Raw genomic sequence first — 17,505 nt, forward strand, 5'->3', positions numbered from 1 at the left:
AAAAAAAAAAAACAAAACAACAAAAAACCCACAAAAAAACAACCAACCAACCAACCAACAAAAAAAACACGGGGGAGAAAAGTCCTGACGTGGTTGTGAAGCTCGCACTTGGTCGTGAGGCTCTGGGAGAAGTGACCGGCAAGGTGCCGGGACAAGGGATGGGAATGGCTGAACAAGGTGGTGTTTGAAACGGGTGAAATCCTCCGGGATGAGGAGTCAGGGAACGGTAGAATCTCAGAGACGAGTTCTGCTTCCCCGTTTAGCACACTGTGCTACCCGAGGGTTTCTCAAGAAAGTTTAACTGTGGGACACTGAGCAATAGGATCGCTGGTAAAACAAAGTGAGCTTGAAGAAGTCGTGCAAAGCTTTTTTTCCCTTATTCTGGGTGGAGAGCTGCTGTGCTTTTTTCCTGCCAGCTCTGGAGGTTTTCATTACTTAGGGCAGGACAAGCTGGTTGCCAAGAAATCCTTCATCAAAATAACTCCTGTCTTCTTTTTGGTGATTAGTGCTGAAGGAGAGGCTTCCTTCTTTGACACAGCATGCTAAGAATTTATCACTGATTCTAATAGCATAGATCTATTTTATTTACCTAATTCCAACTCTGGATAATACTTTTTCTGTAAGAACAGGGTCTCTTCTTCATTATTAACAGCAGTTTTCTCCTATAAAATAATTAATTTCCTATTTAGTGGTGGGAAGGCAATATTTTTCTGCAGTGCTGGAGCAATCATACATCTACTCTTATGTTACACAGTGTTTGAAGTCTTCAGCCTTCTTCTGTGCTTAAAAATCATACAAACCCAACCTATTTTATTACTGATTATCAGTTCTTTCTCCTAGTGGGTCATAAGTAACCTGCAAATCCATTTTCTGTTTGAGATAAGTGGATTGCCTGTCATTAAAGAATATCTGTAATTATGGTAACTGGAAGATTTTTTTAAACATCCACATTACACTTTGAGGGCAATCATTTCCACTTCCCCTAGGAAGATGAATTCCTTGCTATAAGATAAGCAAGTCATTAAAAAAATTCTTATTTCCTATTATGCTTTTAAAATAATGGGAAATAACAATTTGTTGGGAAAAGGAATCCATTAAGAAACTGGAATTACAAACACAAAGATCAAACTTAATATTTTCGTAACAACCCTTTAAAAGCTTTTTCATTTATTTATTTTTGTCAGAATAATTTCTGTTGTTCTTTCCTACTACTCTGCTTTAGCTTCACTTCATTTATGAGCTTGCTTCTTACCCTGCTGTGACCAGCCCCTTTTCACCAACCCAGTAGTGCATAACTGCCATAAAGTTTGTTTAATTGGTCTCCTAAGGATTCAGCCTGCTTATGGGAAATTGTTTTACTACAGGATGGCACAAAGGCAACGTGGTGACTTTAAATACTATTATTTATGTCTCTTTCAGCAGAGAGCATGACTTGTGGCTACTGCCATTGGTTGTGCTGTGACTGAAGAACCACAGTAACATCTTAGCAGTGTTTTGGGTTTTTTTTTTGACCACAGTGAAGCTGAGATCAGACATCAAGCAGCCAGTGGCTTATGGAATCCAGTGGTGTTAATCTAACTTTTATTTTCTTAATAATTTCTTTTAGCAGCCACATTTTTTTGTTTTAATAAAAAGCAGAGTTTGGGGTTGATCACGACTTTGATTCATTTAGGAAAATTGTGTTAATTTCACAAGGAATAGGGTTCAGTTCCAGAAGGAGACTTATCATGGCAGCTGGGTAAATGCTAATAAAGCTAGGAGGGTGTTTGTAAAGCAAAATGAGGAATACCCAAAGGGTTAACTGGTTAGAATGTGTATTCTGCCAAACCTGGCATTTTTTTGACTGATAAAAAGCACTGCTCGTGCATAGGGAATCCCTGACAAGATGGCAAATACAACAATAAGCATTGTCTTCAGGAAAAAATACACTTAAAACCATTTAAAATATAGAGAATTACGAAAGAACACTGTAGCTGCTAAAATATGATTGCCTAAGGAGCAAACTGCACATTTGCCTTGAAATTACTTATAAAATCAATGTTTTCTATCTCTCAATACCTTCCAGCTGGGAGTACTTTGATGCTTGCAGTACCTGTGCATAAGCCCACTTTCCATATGACCAGGGAAGACTGGTAAACTAAGTTAAAATGGACTGATCAGACTTTACAATGAATTTACAATCTCTTGCAAGCTTCAGTTCATTTTTTTCTAGAGTAGAGGAGACTGCAACAACCCCACAATGTCTTTCCCACCTCTGTCTAAACTTTGAAACAGTAGATGTATTTTTCAGCAGCTCAGAGTTCTCTGCAATTCACAGGTTTCTAAAGGAACCCTAGATTTTTTTCAGTTAGAGCCACAAAATAATTTATTAAGTTCCTCTGTAAACATGAGTTTATAGCTGTCAAAAAATAATCCCTTCTCAATTGCCACGTTTTTGGAAATGCTTACTTTTCCTTACACAAGAAAACTCCTAATTCATCAGCAGATATAAACCAGATAAATGGATCTAGACAAACTGAAAAGTATTTCAGTGTATATATCAGGATAATTTTTAACCTTCTATAATGGCTAAAATAGAATGGAAGGTTTCAAATGACAACAGATCAGGTAAATCAGTAAATTTCAAAAAGATCATGAGTAGGGTGCTGTAGTTACAAGGTATAGAATACCCATGAAAGAAACTGAGGAGAATGGGGACTGTGACAACAGGTTAAATAAAGCTGGAGGCAAATAAAATGATAGAAAATACACTCTGAGGTAAATGAAAAAATACTTATATTCCTTATTTCAGAAAAAAAGAAATCACCAGAGTAGCATTTCTCCTTTAGAAAACAAACTGCATAAAGAGTATGATAAAAAAGGGAAATTAAGTCACAGGTAAAAGGCTCAGATTGTAATAAATACTGCTTGAAGAATCTGTCTTAGATCCTCAGGAGTACACATGCATCTGAAGAAGCCTGCACAAGGCTCAGCAGAGTTGAGCCTTGTGACCCAGCACATTAAAGGATGCAATTGAGAAATATTCTCAGATATGGATAGCAGAAAAGAACATGACTGTGGCAAGTTATTTTTAAGACACGAAACCAAAACTAAACTCCTGACAGACCATGAGGAACAACTGCAAAAAAAAATTAAAAATATGAGAAACAGGAAGTGTGCTGGAAAGAAAATTAAAAAAAACCAAAAACCAAACTGAGTATTATTCAGAGATTGATAGCTTGAAGTGGTAAGCAAGAGTTTTCACAGGGAGAAAGGGTCCCAGCAGCATCCCAAGGGATCTGTGTGGGTGCCTGTGTTAGTGAAGGTGCTTCCACATTATCTGGAAAAAGCTCCCAGCTGGGAGAGGATGATGATGAATGACACAAACTCATTCAAGATGCCTGGATGGGAAGTGAATAGCAAAGAACTGTGAAGACTGTCACAACATGGACCTGGAAAAGTAGGAAATGAAACTCATTGGTAGGAAGTACAAAATAATGATCCTGTTAACCAGTAGTTTTGTCAGCAGAGGAACTAATGAAGCCCACTTCTATAACCAGCAGCTGAGTGACATTTTAATTGAATTTTATTAAGGCTGCAGTGTGACTTCAGTCTTTATCACACATAAAAGAATCCATAGAGAAAAGCCCTGACTGAGGAGCAAATTCTCTGTTATCTAATGAGACATTTAGTTGATTTTTTTCCTGCAGGTGTGGTGCTTGGGCTGCTCTCTCAGGTCTGTAGTGACCAGAAAGAGATGCTGAGTGATCCTTGCCCTCACTTCACATGGTCACAGTACCTCCTGCCTGGCTTCATATTGAATTCTGGGTTGCCAGCTTCCCCAGAACTTAAAGAAACTTCAGATACCAAAATTTGTTTTAACACCACTCGTCTAATTTGCTTGAAATCCAAAGGTGAATGTGAAATTCAAAGGCAATGACTTTAAAGGCATTAAAAAAAATATTTCAAGAACCATGATCAATATAATGCCACATAAGAACCAGCCCTGACTTCCTCTCACCTTCAATTCTCACACCCTTGCATGCTCCACCTTCTGCTGGTGTACTTAAAACACTCAGCAACCTGGATCCATCTGAAAACAGGAAAAAAAAAGATTGTTTTTCAATTGAATTAGTCAGCCCAGTCCCAGTACAAGATAAGGGGCAGAGCTGGCTTTTCAGGAAGCACTGCAGATCTGTGCCAAATTGAGTATGGAACTGCCTGGATCCTGAATTTAGTGCTGAATTTAGTGTTCCTCCACCTCCATCATCTGTAAGAAATGGTTTCAGATAGTGAACAATGGATCATGATGTGTACAGTCTGCAGCAATTTCTGCTTTCTCTCATGACCTGTCCAAAAAAAAAAAAAAAAAAAAAAAAAAAAAGGAAAAAAAAAAGAGAGAGAAAAAGAAAAAAAGAAGAAGAAAAAAAAGGCTACCTTGTTGCCTTCTCTTTTATAAAAGTCAGATAAGGAAATTCAGCTGGGGTGCAGGATCACTGTTCTGTCTCTCCTCCTAGGGCATTTGTCTGCAATCAACAATCACTGGTCAGGACTGGAGAGCTGAGCCCAGGTGAGCATCCCACCTGCTAGCCCAAAACTGACACTCCTGATTCTCAATAAACTTAAATAAATCTGACAGCTTTGAGAGCAGAGAGTGAGGACAGACATTGGGAGCAGCCTGTACTATGGTGGTGCTGAAATAAGTTTTCTGAAGTATCTGATGTAGGGGCTTCTTTCTCCTTCAGCCCCTGTGAACTAAAACTCAGAGAAAACTGCATGAAAGACCCAGAACACAGCCACCAATGCTGTTTAAAAAAAGAAAAAAAAGAGGAAAAAAAAAAAAAAGTGCATCCTGTGCTTTGTCCTGTGTTGGAAGGAAGGATTTGGTGCTTACCTTGCTGTGTGGTCTCAGTGCTGTTGAACCCTGAGTGGAAGGAGGCACCTTGGGGCATCAGAGAGCAGGAAACCTTCACTCCAGTGGGGAACAGAGGACAACTTCATCTTTAGCATTTCTTACTGACTGCTCCAACCAGTGTCTGGTTCTGCCTGGAACTGGTCCTTGTTTTTTTTGCTTCACTTTGTTTGGAGACCTATTTTTCTATTTTTTTTTTTGCTTGTTGTGGACCCCATTTTTAGGCACTGAAATCTTCCTGTGCACTGTTTAGGGAGTCTGGAGATGAGGCTTGGATAATGAAGTTGCTTCAGCCCTTCTGCAAATCTGTGTCATGGAGATTCTGTTTTTCCCAATCAGATACTGAAGAGTAGAAATCATATAACTTTTTAATAGAAACATTACTGTAATTGAAAATTTATTTGAAGTTTCTAATTTCACTGAGTAGGTACAGTTTATGAAAGCCAAAGTCCTTTTCTGCTACATTAAAAAGAATAAACAAAACCCCCCACATAGCTCCATTAGAAACACTCTCAGCACCCTCCCTAAATTTAAGAGTGCATATGCAGAGAATGCAGAGCAAAATCTCCTGTTCTGCATATTCACTAATTCACCAACATCAATAGGCAGGAAGGTTCTTCAAAAGCCAGAGATCACCCCACCTTCACCATAATGCTCTGAAGGCCAATAAAGAAAGCTGACACATCGTACAGGATTCCACTCATTAACAGTAATTCCTTAAGACTTAAAACTAATGCATTAATCATGTTAATGATCATCCATGAATGGGAAGAACCTGGAGAGAAAAAGGTAGAGGCTGGGCTCTGCTCTGTTACAGTTTTAGGGTAATACTGAATTACAAAATTAGTCTGTAGCCTGACCAGGGGATTAACCAGAGCACATGAGGAGAAAACCATGGTTTAGGAGAGCAGAAAATGATGGCACAGAATAATCCTGTTTCTACACAGGGATTGGTTTGTGTGGAGGTGTAATTTAATTTGGAAAGGTGACTCTAGAGAGCTGCTTCTCGAAATCAGGCCCAAAGTATTTAAGGACCAAAATCATAAATGTTTTATTTAGAGAGAGATACATTTTTTTTTTTAATGTTGTGGCAGAATGATCTTTATATACTGATCTTGGTGTCTTTATATCAAAGGGCAGTAATGCCACCACTTTGAACACTTCCAGTTAATTATCACCAGGAGTTTTGATAATGACAGTGTATTCTGCAATATAAACAAAGGGGGTAAAAATAATGAAAGCACTGACAAAAAAAAAAAAAAAAAAGGTCAAATAAACCCTGGGAGCACTGACTTCAACAAGTTCAACAAATATTCAAGCCACATTTAATAACTTTATGAAACTAGTATCAAAGTAAAGAATATATAGTCAAAATACAGAAATAAAGTTGAGTGAGAGGAAACAGCCTGATGAGATCAAACAGAAGTTAAACAGATTAATATAAACAAGTCAGCTGAAAGATTGCTTTGCTTTGTGTAGCAGTATTTCAGCAATTCCTTTCCTCAATACCCAGCTTAGAAGGAAGAGTAAAACTAAAAAAAAAAAAGAGATATGCATCACTTGAAAATCCTGCTGTATGTGTAACTGTGATTGTTGGTAGAAAGAGCATCACCTCAATTTGCAACCTACAAATGTTAATTTCTTATTTAATAAACATAGTGGATTTTTTTTTTTGGAAGAAAACAGAAGTTCAGAACGAAGTGTCTGCATTCAGCTTTCCATTACACACAAGTTTATCTTTCTGTTGTCATAGATACTTCACTTCTAAAAGTGTCTGATGTAGCACTCACTAATTACAGAATTACAAAAGGTAGAATAAGGCTTTCCCTGCTCAGAAATCTGCATTTTTTGGTAAAGGTAACAATATATTGGCTTCACTAACACCCTAATAATAGGCATACATTTAATTTTATATTACCATCCTTCCAAAGAAGAAAAAAGAAAGACTAATAGATGTGTGCAAATGGTTTCTTCTTAGTATAACATGTTCAAATCAAAACCCATTTTGCTAAACACTAATGAACTACATATAAACACATGTAGAAAACAATGTGCCAAGCTTTGATTAGCAGATGATGATTCTGTAGTGCTATTGTGCACCATCCTGTAAGACCAGAGATTAAAAAGGAAAAAAAAAAAAAAGGAAAACAGAAAAAAAAAAATTAACCAAACCAGTTTTGATGCAGGTTTGGCATCAAGTGTAAGTTAGGATCTTAGACTCAGTATGCTCATTCTGTAATTGAGACATTTAAAGTACCAGATTTTTCCACATCAGATAGCAGGTAGTTGGTGCATACATTGCAGACAAGAGAACTAGGATTTCTTTAATTTGAGATGGGATCAGTAATCTATTGTTAAAATGTCCAAAGTGTGCAATAATAAGGCAGATTTCTTATTACACCACCTCTTAAGATACTCATTGTTTGATGAAACAAACAAGGTGCTTTAAAACAGCAGAGTAATAGGATACAAACAAGTGCCAGAATGAAGGAAAACTGCTAAAATGGGAACTGCCCTTTCTTTCACAATCAGAAATAAAGAACTTTTGTATCTGGTATTTGAAAGGTTTTTAACAGCTGATATTCAATAGCAGCTGATTCCTGAAGTGTTGGCAAGATACCAGGTTTCTGGTACTGGCCGTTTCTAATGTTATTTAAATATTCACATCATGCAATAAGCAGTTTCACACACTGCAATGTAATGGAAAATACTTCCTAAACTGAATCAGAACTGAGACCCAAAGCAGAACCAGTAAATAAATATCTCGCATATATGCCAAACTATATTCTTCAAACAAAACCTTACATCTTATCAAAGAAGTCAGAAAGTACTAACAAAAATTATATGCTTTCTACTATAATACTGTTAAATTTTCATGGCTGAGAATGTCCCATTATTTTTTTTCTGCCTTTTTAAATTAGTTGACAGAGTAGAAATTCAAACACAGAAATAAAATGCATATATATGAGAGCACTGGCTCAGCGAGATATCAAATATACAGCATTCTAGTGTCAAAAGTACAGGCAGAAATGTCCAAGTTCCTTGGTGAAAAAGGGGCATTTGAGGAGTAAAAATTCTACTTAACAATCACTCACATTTTAACAGTGCATTAATTATAACAAAAGCTGGATGATAAGTGAGTAACAGAGTCGTAATGTTCAGTGTTCATAGCAGAATTTTATCCTCTGCTCATTTAAATGAGGTTGGAAAACATATACTCATGTATGTGAAACTTTAAGTAGCTATGGGTTTTTATCTTTTTTTTTTTTTTTTCAGGATTCTTGCAAGAGGCAAAGTCATGACAATGAACTGAGTTGGATGACAGTACAAGGTGGTGTTGACAGAAGTCTTCCTTTCAATACTGTGCCTCTGGCTTGTCACAGGATGAGCAGTCCTACAATCTGGTTTCATCTATTCTTTTGCCTCTAGGAAAAGGGTTTCTTGAGGATACAGTTTTACCTCCAGTAATGATTTGTTTGGATCAATCTGGGTCACCTGTAAAGATAAGATCAAGAAGAGATGTGTAAGTAGGTTTTGTTTTGTTTGGTTTTTTTAACCATTTATCTTCCTGGGGCAGATTTCTCACTGGGGAGATTTTTGAGTCCCTCTGTCAGTGATACTGAAGTTGGGGAGTTGTGAGTTGCCAGGTTGCAGCTTTTTCTTAATATACTGTATTTTGTGTGGTGGTGGTGTTATTCTGTAACATCAGTAAACAGAACCCACAACATTCATTCCAAGGCCTGCTTTCCTACCATAAATCAATGTGTCAATACATCTGCTTTTGTCAAAGTTAAGGCCTTTGGGAAGGATCACAAGAAGACATGAGTTAAGATGAAAAATAAAACCACAGTCCCAAATAAGTAACCTAAAATTTCAGTGATGGTGCAAACACTGCAGCCAATCCACCCTGATCTCCACCTTGAAAGGGGAATTTTATTTTTCTTTATTTTCCAACTCCTTTTCTTGCTCCAGTCACAGTCTGAGACCCCTGACTTTCACTCACTGGGATGCTGCTCAGCCACCTCAGGGAACTGAGGCTGGAGAAAACCTCCACTTTTATTTGTTTGGTTATTTTACTGCTCAGCAAGTGAATTGAAGTGAGGAGCACCCACGTCAGCAACACCACAGCCAGTGCAAGGGGAACAGCAAAAGCACCAAGCAGTAAGGGGAAGGGAGGAAGCAAAGCTTCCTCATCCTATCTAGTCAATATATTTATGCATGTGTGTAAATATATATGGATTATAAGTACTATGTATCTATATATCTTTTAGGAAGACACTTATATATTTGTGTTATAGGGCTGTTCTCTGGAAGCCTGACTCCTTGCTGGGTTTGTAAAGGTATTTGGGCAATCACTTTTGCAGGTGGGCACAGAGGAGGATTCCAGTGAGAGTTAAATGCCATGCAATTTGGAAAATAATGATACAGGCATTATCTGCACCATTATTGCCAAAATTCTTCAGCACTTGGATCTCAGCACCAAACCCTGCAAGCTGCTCAACATCCTGACTGTCCCAGCCACTGACTTTCACTCAGGGCACCTAAACAATTCTCTATTTATAGTAATTTGTAACTTCTGTGTTAAAGATTCTATTTAGAAGCTAGACTGCTGCCTATAGGATAAATATCTTATATGAAAATAAAATTTAACTGTAAATGTTACAGAATAAAATGACTCATATAGAAAAAAATAATTAAAAGGGTCTTAGCATCCTTCAGAGATTCAGGTTTAGAAGCCAATGCTCTGGCATCATTCAGAAGGCTGCAAAGCTTCCTATAGAAAGCTTCATTTTCTTTCTTCTAATCTGACCAACCTCTGAAATATGTCACTTCCATTTTTACACTTATTTTCCCTAATAATTCTCGTTTAGTTTATTTTGTTGTGTGAGTTATCAGAAGTTTGCTTGCAAATAATAGGTTATCAATCTTATGCTATGGGTGTAGATGCAAATCCATAACAATAAACATTTTTTCCAAAGTTAAATTGTTTTATCTCTGATCATATCATGCCACTGCTTTCTAAAATTAATTTTTTAAAACACTAAGTGTCAAGCACACCAAATACTACAAATTAATAAGAAACCTAAATATATTGTCTTCCTTAAAAGCATAACTTAGTAATCCTATTGCCAGTTAACAAAACCAGGGTTGCTCCTCTTTTTCTCCCCTCCAATTAAATCAGACAAACTTAAAATACACATGCATTTCCACTGTTTTCTTGGATAATTATAGGAAATTAGTTCCTTAAATATTAAAAGCTCGTAACTTTGTAAGTCCATTGAAATAAATGTATTTTCACCTCTCTGATTGCAACAGAATTAAAAAAAAATACAGAATTAACAACAAAAACCAACCCAGAGGCATTATTCTAATTCCTAAAGAAGGAACATATTTTCTTAAACTTCATGCACCCTGGTGAACTATTGCTAAACATCTGAAGAGAAAAATAATTTATAAAAAGCAGACTCAATTTTAGATTCCTATTATCTACAGTCCAATTATGCATTCCTGCACAGATGCTGCTTAAATTATTGAAAGGTTATTATCTTAGAAAGCAAACCTGTTATGTAAAAAACTGCCAAAGTGCTGCATTTAAGTTTGTGATTACAGAAGTATGCTAATTAAGTATCTTGTTGCATTTTTTAATGTTTTGGTATTCTGCTACACTCCATCATTGCACGGAGGCACAGAAAGGGAGGAAAAAACAATCCACAGCACATGAAGTATTGTGCACCTGAGTAGCAATTTTCCTTCTTTCCAGTTCAAGCCAGTGTCTAATTAGACCTCTCCATTTTCCAATCCTGCAGCCTTTTTTGTTTTTTTCAAGAAAAGGGAGGAGAGAGAGAACATGCCTCTAACATTTGGAAAAAAAAATAAATCTGAAAAGCTAGCCAAGGCAATGAACACAATCTTCCAGACTGTAACCATATGGAAACCTATTCTTCACTACAGTGTAATTCAAGATACACATCCTGGTCTACTCTCTAAGCTTTACAAACTTCAAGTACCTTAAGCAATGACAATTCCTGATGCCCCTTCCTCACTGTCCTGGTACCTAAGAGCATCCTGGGGTACCTGCAGCAAAAGGACTGTGCAGCTTTTCACCATAATTTCAGTGTGCTGCTTAATTCACTGAGGGACAGCAGAGTTTGCAAATGTTTACACCATTACCCAATTAACTAACAATATGGCTCCTACATCTGTCAACAAACAAAGCTGTTGTTGCTTTGTTTTAGCTCCTTGGCATTTTCTCTTCATATGGGTCGCCATTGTACTTAATTATCACACCACAACCCTTCTGCAGCTTCTACTTTGTTATTTGTGGTTTGTTTACTAGGAAGAACAGAAGCCTTATTAATGAACACACCTCCTACCAAAAGATATGGTTTCTCTTGCAAATATATGAAATATAAGACCTAAGATGCTTTGTAACTTAAAGTGTTTTAAAAGAGAATTAGAAGGCGAAGAATGATAAAGCAGAGATCAAAGGACCCTGGAAAAGCCCACAAAGGTGTGTCCAATGTAGTCTTTTAATGAATTTTATTCACTTAAATAAATTTCTGTGGATTATTTCACAATGCAAAGTATTGAAATGCCTTCATATTGAAATCTGTGTGCTTTGTTTCATTACCAGGATGATAAATTCTGGAGCCCAGTGCTGACAGTCCTTTGCTCTGATGCCATAGCATGATGCTCTGTTCAAAACAGCCCTGCCCTTTGTATAAATTGCCTCATCAAGAGAACCTTACACCTTTATTACTTGAAGATTTTTTTGTACATTGTTAGTAATTGCACAGGAAATCCTTTAAGCATGTTTTATATACTGAATCTGATTTGATCTTGTTGAATGCAGTGAGATTACACAGGTACCCATGTGGTGAAATCAATGCTGCTTTGGTTAGGGTTGCAAAACTCATCAAATTACCCATTCAGCATTTAATAAAGGCCTGAAATCAGAGCATTTCTCTGTATTTTGAAGTCCTACAGTATCTGACTTCCTACAGGCCACGTGTGAATTCACTCACGTATCAGATGGCAACACCAGCTGAGGAGGGGAATGTATTTTTAAAATACATTCTGTGGTTTTGCTAAGGTAAGTGCTTTATAATGAAATGTAAACTAAAACTCCTTAAAAAAGAGACTCTAAGCTGTTCCAAATTTACATAGTGAGAAGGTTGGCAGAGGAAGGACACAATGTTCAGATGCTAAGAGAATATAACTCAAGTGATAGCAAAATTGCTCATCTTCAGGCTCACCAAATTCTGTAGAGAAAGAGGGGTGTGCATCCCAGGATGTCCCAGAGCCAAAGCTGTGTCCTGGGAGTTTCCATCCTCAGGAAAATGAGTTTATTTGCAAACTTTAGCACACCCCTCTCTTCAGGGATGACTCTCTCCAGCAACACAACTGGAAGGTGGTAACAGGACCTGAGTTCTGTCAGATCTTGCCACTGAGCTCTGAAATGTTTTCATAGCTTTCACTGAAATAGATCTAAGTTAATTAAACCACTTTTCTTCTAGCTTTTTTTTTTCTTCTATGCTTTAAAGGACCTTATGCTTTGGTGCACTGGAGCCAAGACTTCATCTTTTAATGTCAAGAGCTTCAGTACAGAACTGATGTTGGCTTGGTGCACAGGAAATGTATTATTTCACCAGGTAGTTGTTTAAATGATTTATGCAGTAATTATTTCAATTGGCACGAGCTAGTTGGCTTGAAGAACTTCTGCAGCACTTAGTCTGATTTAAGAGGTGCAAAATCAAAAGATAGTAATGTTAACTCTTGTAATTCTCACATAAGATTGCAGCAGTTACTTAGACTTTATCATTAATAAATTCCTTGTTTTTTTCATGACCCAACAATAAAAATTAATACTAGTTTAACAACATTTTAATACATTTTGCAACAAAGTCTTTTTCCTCCTTGGATAGTTTTTGTATTATTTCTATCTTCCCCCTTGCTGACCTATCTGTCCTATTGCACATTCACATCCTGCACAGCTGTACTTTTACCATTTCAGAGGTGTGGTTCCTTACCCTCTCTAACTCTGCAGGGAGAAGACAAATAAATAAAAAAATAATAATAATAAAGGCTTAATGCCCAGGAAGGTAATTTAAAAGAAAAGAATCAAATACACAATTATTATGACACTTACACAAGCAGTAAATATCACTCCCTTCACCTTTCCCTACGCCCTAAGACAAGGATCTGATTCCTGAGCAGCAGAGCCTCTGCACCACTTACACACGCATGAATACATTTAATGAATCTAATGCACAAAGAGTTCTTTTACTCTCTTTCCTAATCCTCCTAAAGTATAAATGCAATAGAAATTACTTAAAGGCACACCTGGTAAAAAACCAGAGCTGTTTAAAAAAACCCTGTATTTTCAGAATGACACACAAACAAATACAGTGAGTCCTTTCTACCTCTTGGAATATCTATGGGTTATATAGATAATATGCTCAACTTGAACAACAGAACAGTAGGGTTACTTTTACTTTCTAGAAATATATGCAATTAGATCTGATTTAGCTGAATAAACTTGGAGATAATTTACATCTGAATTGAAGAAAGCCATCACAAATAAGGAAAAATATGGCATAGTAAGAGACTTCTAGTCTCGTTCGAAGTACAAAGCTTTAATCCTGATATGTCATGCTCTTATGATCTTATTTCTCTGAGGAGAATTTCTCAAAACAGTATTTCAGATTAAGCATATTTAAAAGCTACATTTACTAAGTAAAGTAACAGACACTGGTAAAACAGCAAATGGTGACATTAGATCCTGTGCTTTGAACACGCTTTCCACTTTCTTAGGAAAGCCACACAGCTCTCTGAGATGCCACCCATCTTTACACAGTGTAAATTTGTGTTGATTTTACAGGATTTATAGCAGAAAAAGAATCTGCTGCATAGATTTTAATCAGTGAAGGCTTATAAACCTGTCTTGCATTGCTCATCTTTATAGACAGTAAACTAAGATAGCAACTGTGTTCTCTGATGTATAAAATACCAAGCATAATGGCAGGAAAATGTAAGTAAGAAGGATAAACCCAAACCTATGCTGCTATATTTTTTTACTGACACCTGGATTATCTGGTGCTTTTTAAAAGTCCAACATTATAAATTCATAATTCTACATAAAAAATTGATTTTTTAAAAGAATACCTAATGTTTGTGGACAGAACTTAAAAAATACAAACACTGAGCATTCTTGCACCAAAATTAAATGCAATCCCAGGTGTTAATTTTGCTTTAAGACATCATATTTTTACCCAAATGTCATGACTTTTTACCAGTGGGTTGTAGGAGAAATATATATAATGAAGGTTTATCTACCTTCCAATAAATATGTTCAGAAATGCTGTGTACAGCAGTCCCACTTGGGTAGTTCTGAAGTAGTTCAGGGCTTCTTTATAGTCCAGGATGAGAAATTTTGTTTGGTGATCAGTACTACTCCAAAATGTGGCCAAATACGTCCAGTTTTATTAACACAACTGAATAGCTGCTTTGTGTTTATTTCTAAGAATTAATCTCCCTGAAGAATCACCAGGTAAAGGCTGCATCTAGCCCTTCAGACAGCTCATTTTCAATGGAAAAAAAAATACACTTTTTCTTTTTGGCAAGAGGAATGAAAACAGAAAAATATTTCAGTTTATTAGAGTCTCTTTCAATATAATGACTTTTGTTGTTGATGTGGTATTACACAAGTTGCCTTTTACACCAACAGCAAGAAGGTGAAGTTAGTGCCCTACAGGTACAGGACAAGATGATGTTGGTCTCCACAGTGCCAACAACTTTGAGACCAGAGGACTTCAGATTTTGAAGGAAGAGGAAGATGGTGTAAAAGTCACATCAGATTTTCTACCTTATTCCATTCTATTTGAAATCACTGAACTGTTTAGAAATTCTTTGTGTGGTTTCTTGGAAAAAAAAAAAAAGAAGCTGACACAATACTCTGAAATGTCTCTTCCTGACCAAGGACCTGCCCAAACACCACTCCTTCACACAATTTACTTTCAGTTTTCTTGCTGAGGTGGAGAAGAGGTTTAAGCATTGGCATTTATAGATGGGACCATTTGTATGCTAAGCATCCTTCCTGCTGTGCCAAGAAGCAAACCAGCCTGCTACTTGTGGGCACCACTGCCAGCATGCTTGGATCAAACTATGAATTCTTCATGTATTTAATGATTTTAAGATGTGCTAGCTACAGAGATCATGTCTCCAGAAAAAGTCTAGCTTTTATTGTGGATATTGATGATGAGATGAAAGGAAGCAAACAGCCACATCTTGTAGAAGTCTGAGAACACACAAATACATTTAGTGCCCAAAAAAGAACTGCAAGACCCTTGCTTTGCATCCATCCCAAAGGAGAATGGATGGGAACACAGTCACTCACAGGTGAATGACCCAGGACTGGATTCATGTTCACTTCATTATGCTTGGAAAAACAATCCCAAAGGATTTTTAACACAAGTTCAAAGAATTAAGGTGTTCAGATACCACAAGGATATCTACAGTACAACATTGGGATGAGTAGATGGGTAAATAGAATAAAAATAGGCCTGAGACTGCTTGGGTGATGCAGTCTGATGTCTTAGGCAATTACCAAACCAGCAGGAGATCATTAAATTTGCTGGTAACCAGACAGAGAACTCTTAGTATCATACTGTCACAAAGACTCTTTATTGGTATTTTATCATCACATTTTCTTCTTACGATGGGGAAAAAAAACCTACAAAATGGACATAAAGGATAAATTCTGGGGAAAAAGCACAAAATATCTTAAGCCTTTTTTACACTGGATAATGCCACATGCAATAGGAAAGATGTGAGGCTAATCAAGACATCTTCCTGTGAACAGTAACGTGCATAAATGTTCTGTAAAATGGGGTGCTAAATAAAAGAACTCTTAGTCAGAGGGATGTGCTGGGGTGGAATATATTAATCCCAGTGTTGGCATTAGTCACTGGGTTAACTGGGTTAATGGGGATGACTCAAGTGAGAGCTCACGTTCCACACTGAGCATTCCCTGGTGTGGTGAATGCTTGCTTACTTATTGAGTCTGAAGTAAACCAGCTCATCTGAAATGCACACCTATTTCCTGATACTGGTTAAACATTCCCCATATTCAAACAGAGCTGTTGTAAGAGATCAGAAACAATACTGACTAAACTGGAACTACACTGAATGTAATTATATTTCTTTTTTAGAATGAGCTTAACTCCACAAGATGAGGAAGACACTCCTTCCATCTCCTTTCAGTGACTTGATACATGAAGGTACTTAATTTTGCTCTTTTGATATCACAGTTACTTATGCAAAGACACCAGGTCTAAAATGATAGATGAGATCTGTCTTTCTTGTAAGCAAACATTATGAACAATCTTTCTGTAACACTTACAGAATTTTTGACTACTTAAATTATATTTCCACTAAAGTAAACACTGCCCTTGACTGCAGCAGGGCAAGAAGATCATCCACTGCCTTGGTAGGTGCTAACTGAGAGACCATGCTACCCTTCTTGGTGAGCAATAAAAGCAATAAAACCTGGGGGCTGCAAATGCTTCAGCATTTTGGCTGCTTGACACATGGTCTCCTCCTCGTCCACTCAAGGTTCATCTGTCTGATCATTCCTGAAGTCACCAGGAAGCAGGATCTGGTATGGGCAATTCACTCAGGCAACCTCTCAGTGTCATAACTAAACTAAACGTAACTGCTTGAACAAACAAAATAATAAAGTATCCTGAAATGGGAGGTAAGACAAGGGCAGGATGTGTTGACTTAAGGAGAGCTGGCAATGACGGGAGGAGGGAGGTCTAAGGTGGCTGTGGCCTTGTGTAAGCTAGAGCAGAGCTGATCTGCCCAGATCAAGATGGACCTGAAAAATTCTACCCTGTGAGAAGTAAAACAGATGAGTTGTGTTTTATGAAGTAGGAAATATAAATGTAATTAACTGAAATGAAAATTGCATGGATCACACCTTAATTTTTCTCATAACTTACAAAAACATTCTTGAATTATCAGAAAAATATTTCAGTAATCTGAAATCCTGTTTCCCTTAAGACAGATCCTCAAGCTACTTTCCTGATTTATGTGAAGCTAATAAAAGTGTTTTGGGTATAACCATGACACTAAATCACAGTAACATCTTTCCCATCTTTCTATTGAGATGATGATTAGGGGGAAGAATGTTAAAAGCCAGAGATGGTTGAGACCGTCTAAACCTTTCATGAACTGTCTAAAGAGTTTAAACACCACCTAACCAGTTTAAAAGTAGGTTATTTGAAGGAAGAAACTTGCACTGAGTGAAAAATAGGATAATCATGACAAAGAGTGGATTCTAGAACTGAGGTATAAAATTGCCAAACATAAAAGGACTTTCCCAAGAACTTCAGAGGACACTTATCTGCTTCCCTGTGTCCTGAGGGCTGCTCTGTGCCCTTCTCTTCACCACTGTGGGCATCAAAGAGGATTAATCCTGCCAGAGCACAGGAATGAATGATCAAATTTGGATGAATATTTTATTCTCTACTCCCATATAATAATATTAAGAATCATCTGGCCTTACATTTACTGAAATTCTGATGATACCTAATTTAAATTGCCATGTGGTT

At 37.1% G+C, this 17,505-nt stretch overlaps 1 protein-coding gene across 1 annotated transcript in view; it reads right to left on the reverse strand.

The window, feature by feature from the left end:
• Positions 1 to 5,975: 5,975 nt before the first annotated feature.
• The window catches only part of FAF1 (Fas associated factor 1), a 163,834-nt gene continuing 152,304 nt past the window's right edge, over positions 5,976 to 17,505 (reverse strand). The window contains exon 19 of the mRNA XM_008493946.2: positions 5,976 to 8,386. Coding sequence (XP_008492168.1) covers positions 8,303 to 8,386 — 84 coding nt within the window. The 3' untranslated portion in view covers positions 5,976 to 8,302. The remainder of the gene's footprint in view (positions 8,387 to 17,505) is intronic.

Source organism: Calypte anna, chromosome 8 (genome assembly GCF_003957555.1).
Source record: "Calypte anna isolate BGI_N300 chromosome 8, bCalAnn1_v1.p, whole genome shotgun sequence".
NCBI classification, from domain to species: Eukaryota; Metazoa; Chordata; class Aves; order Apodiformes; family Trochilidae; genus Calypte; species Calypte anna.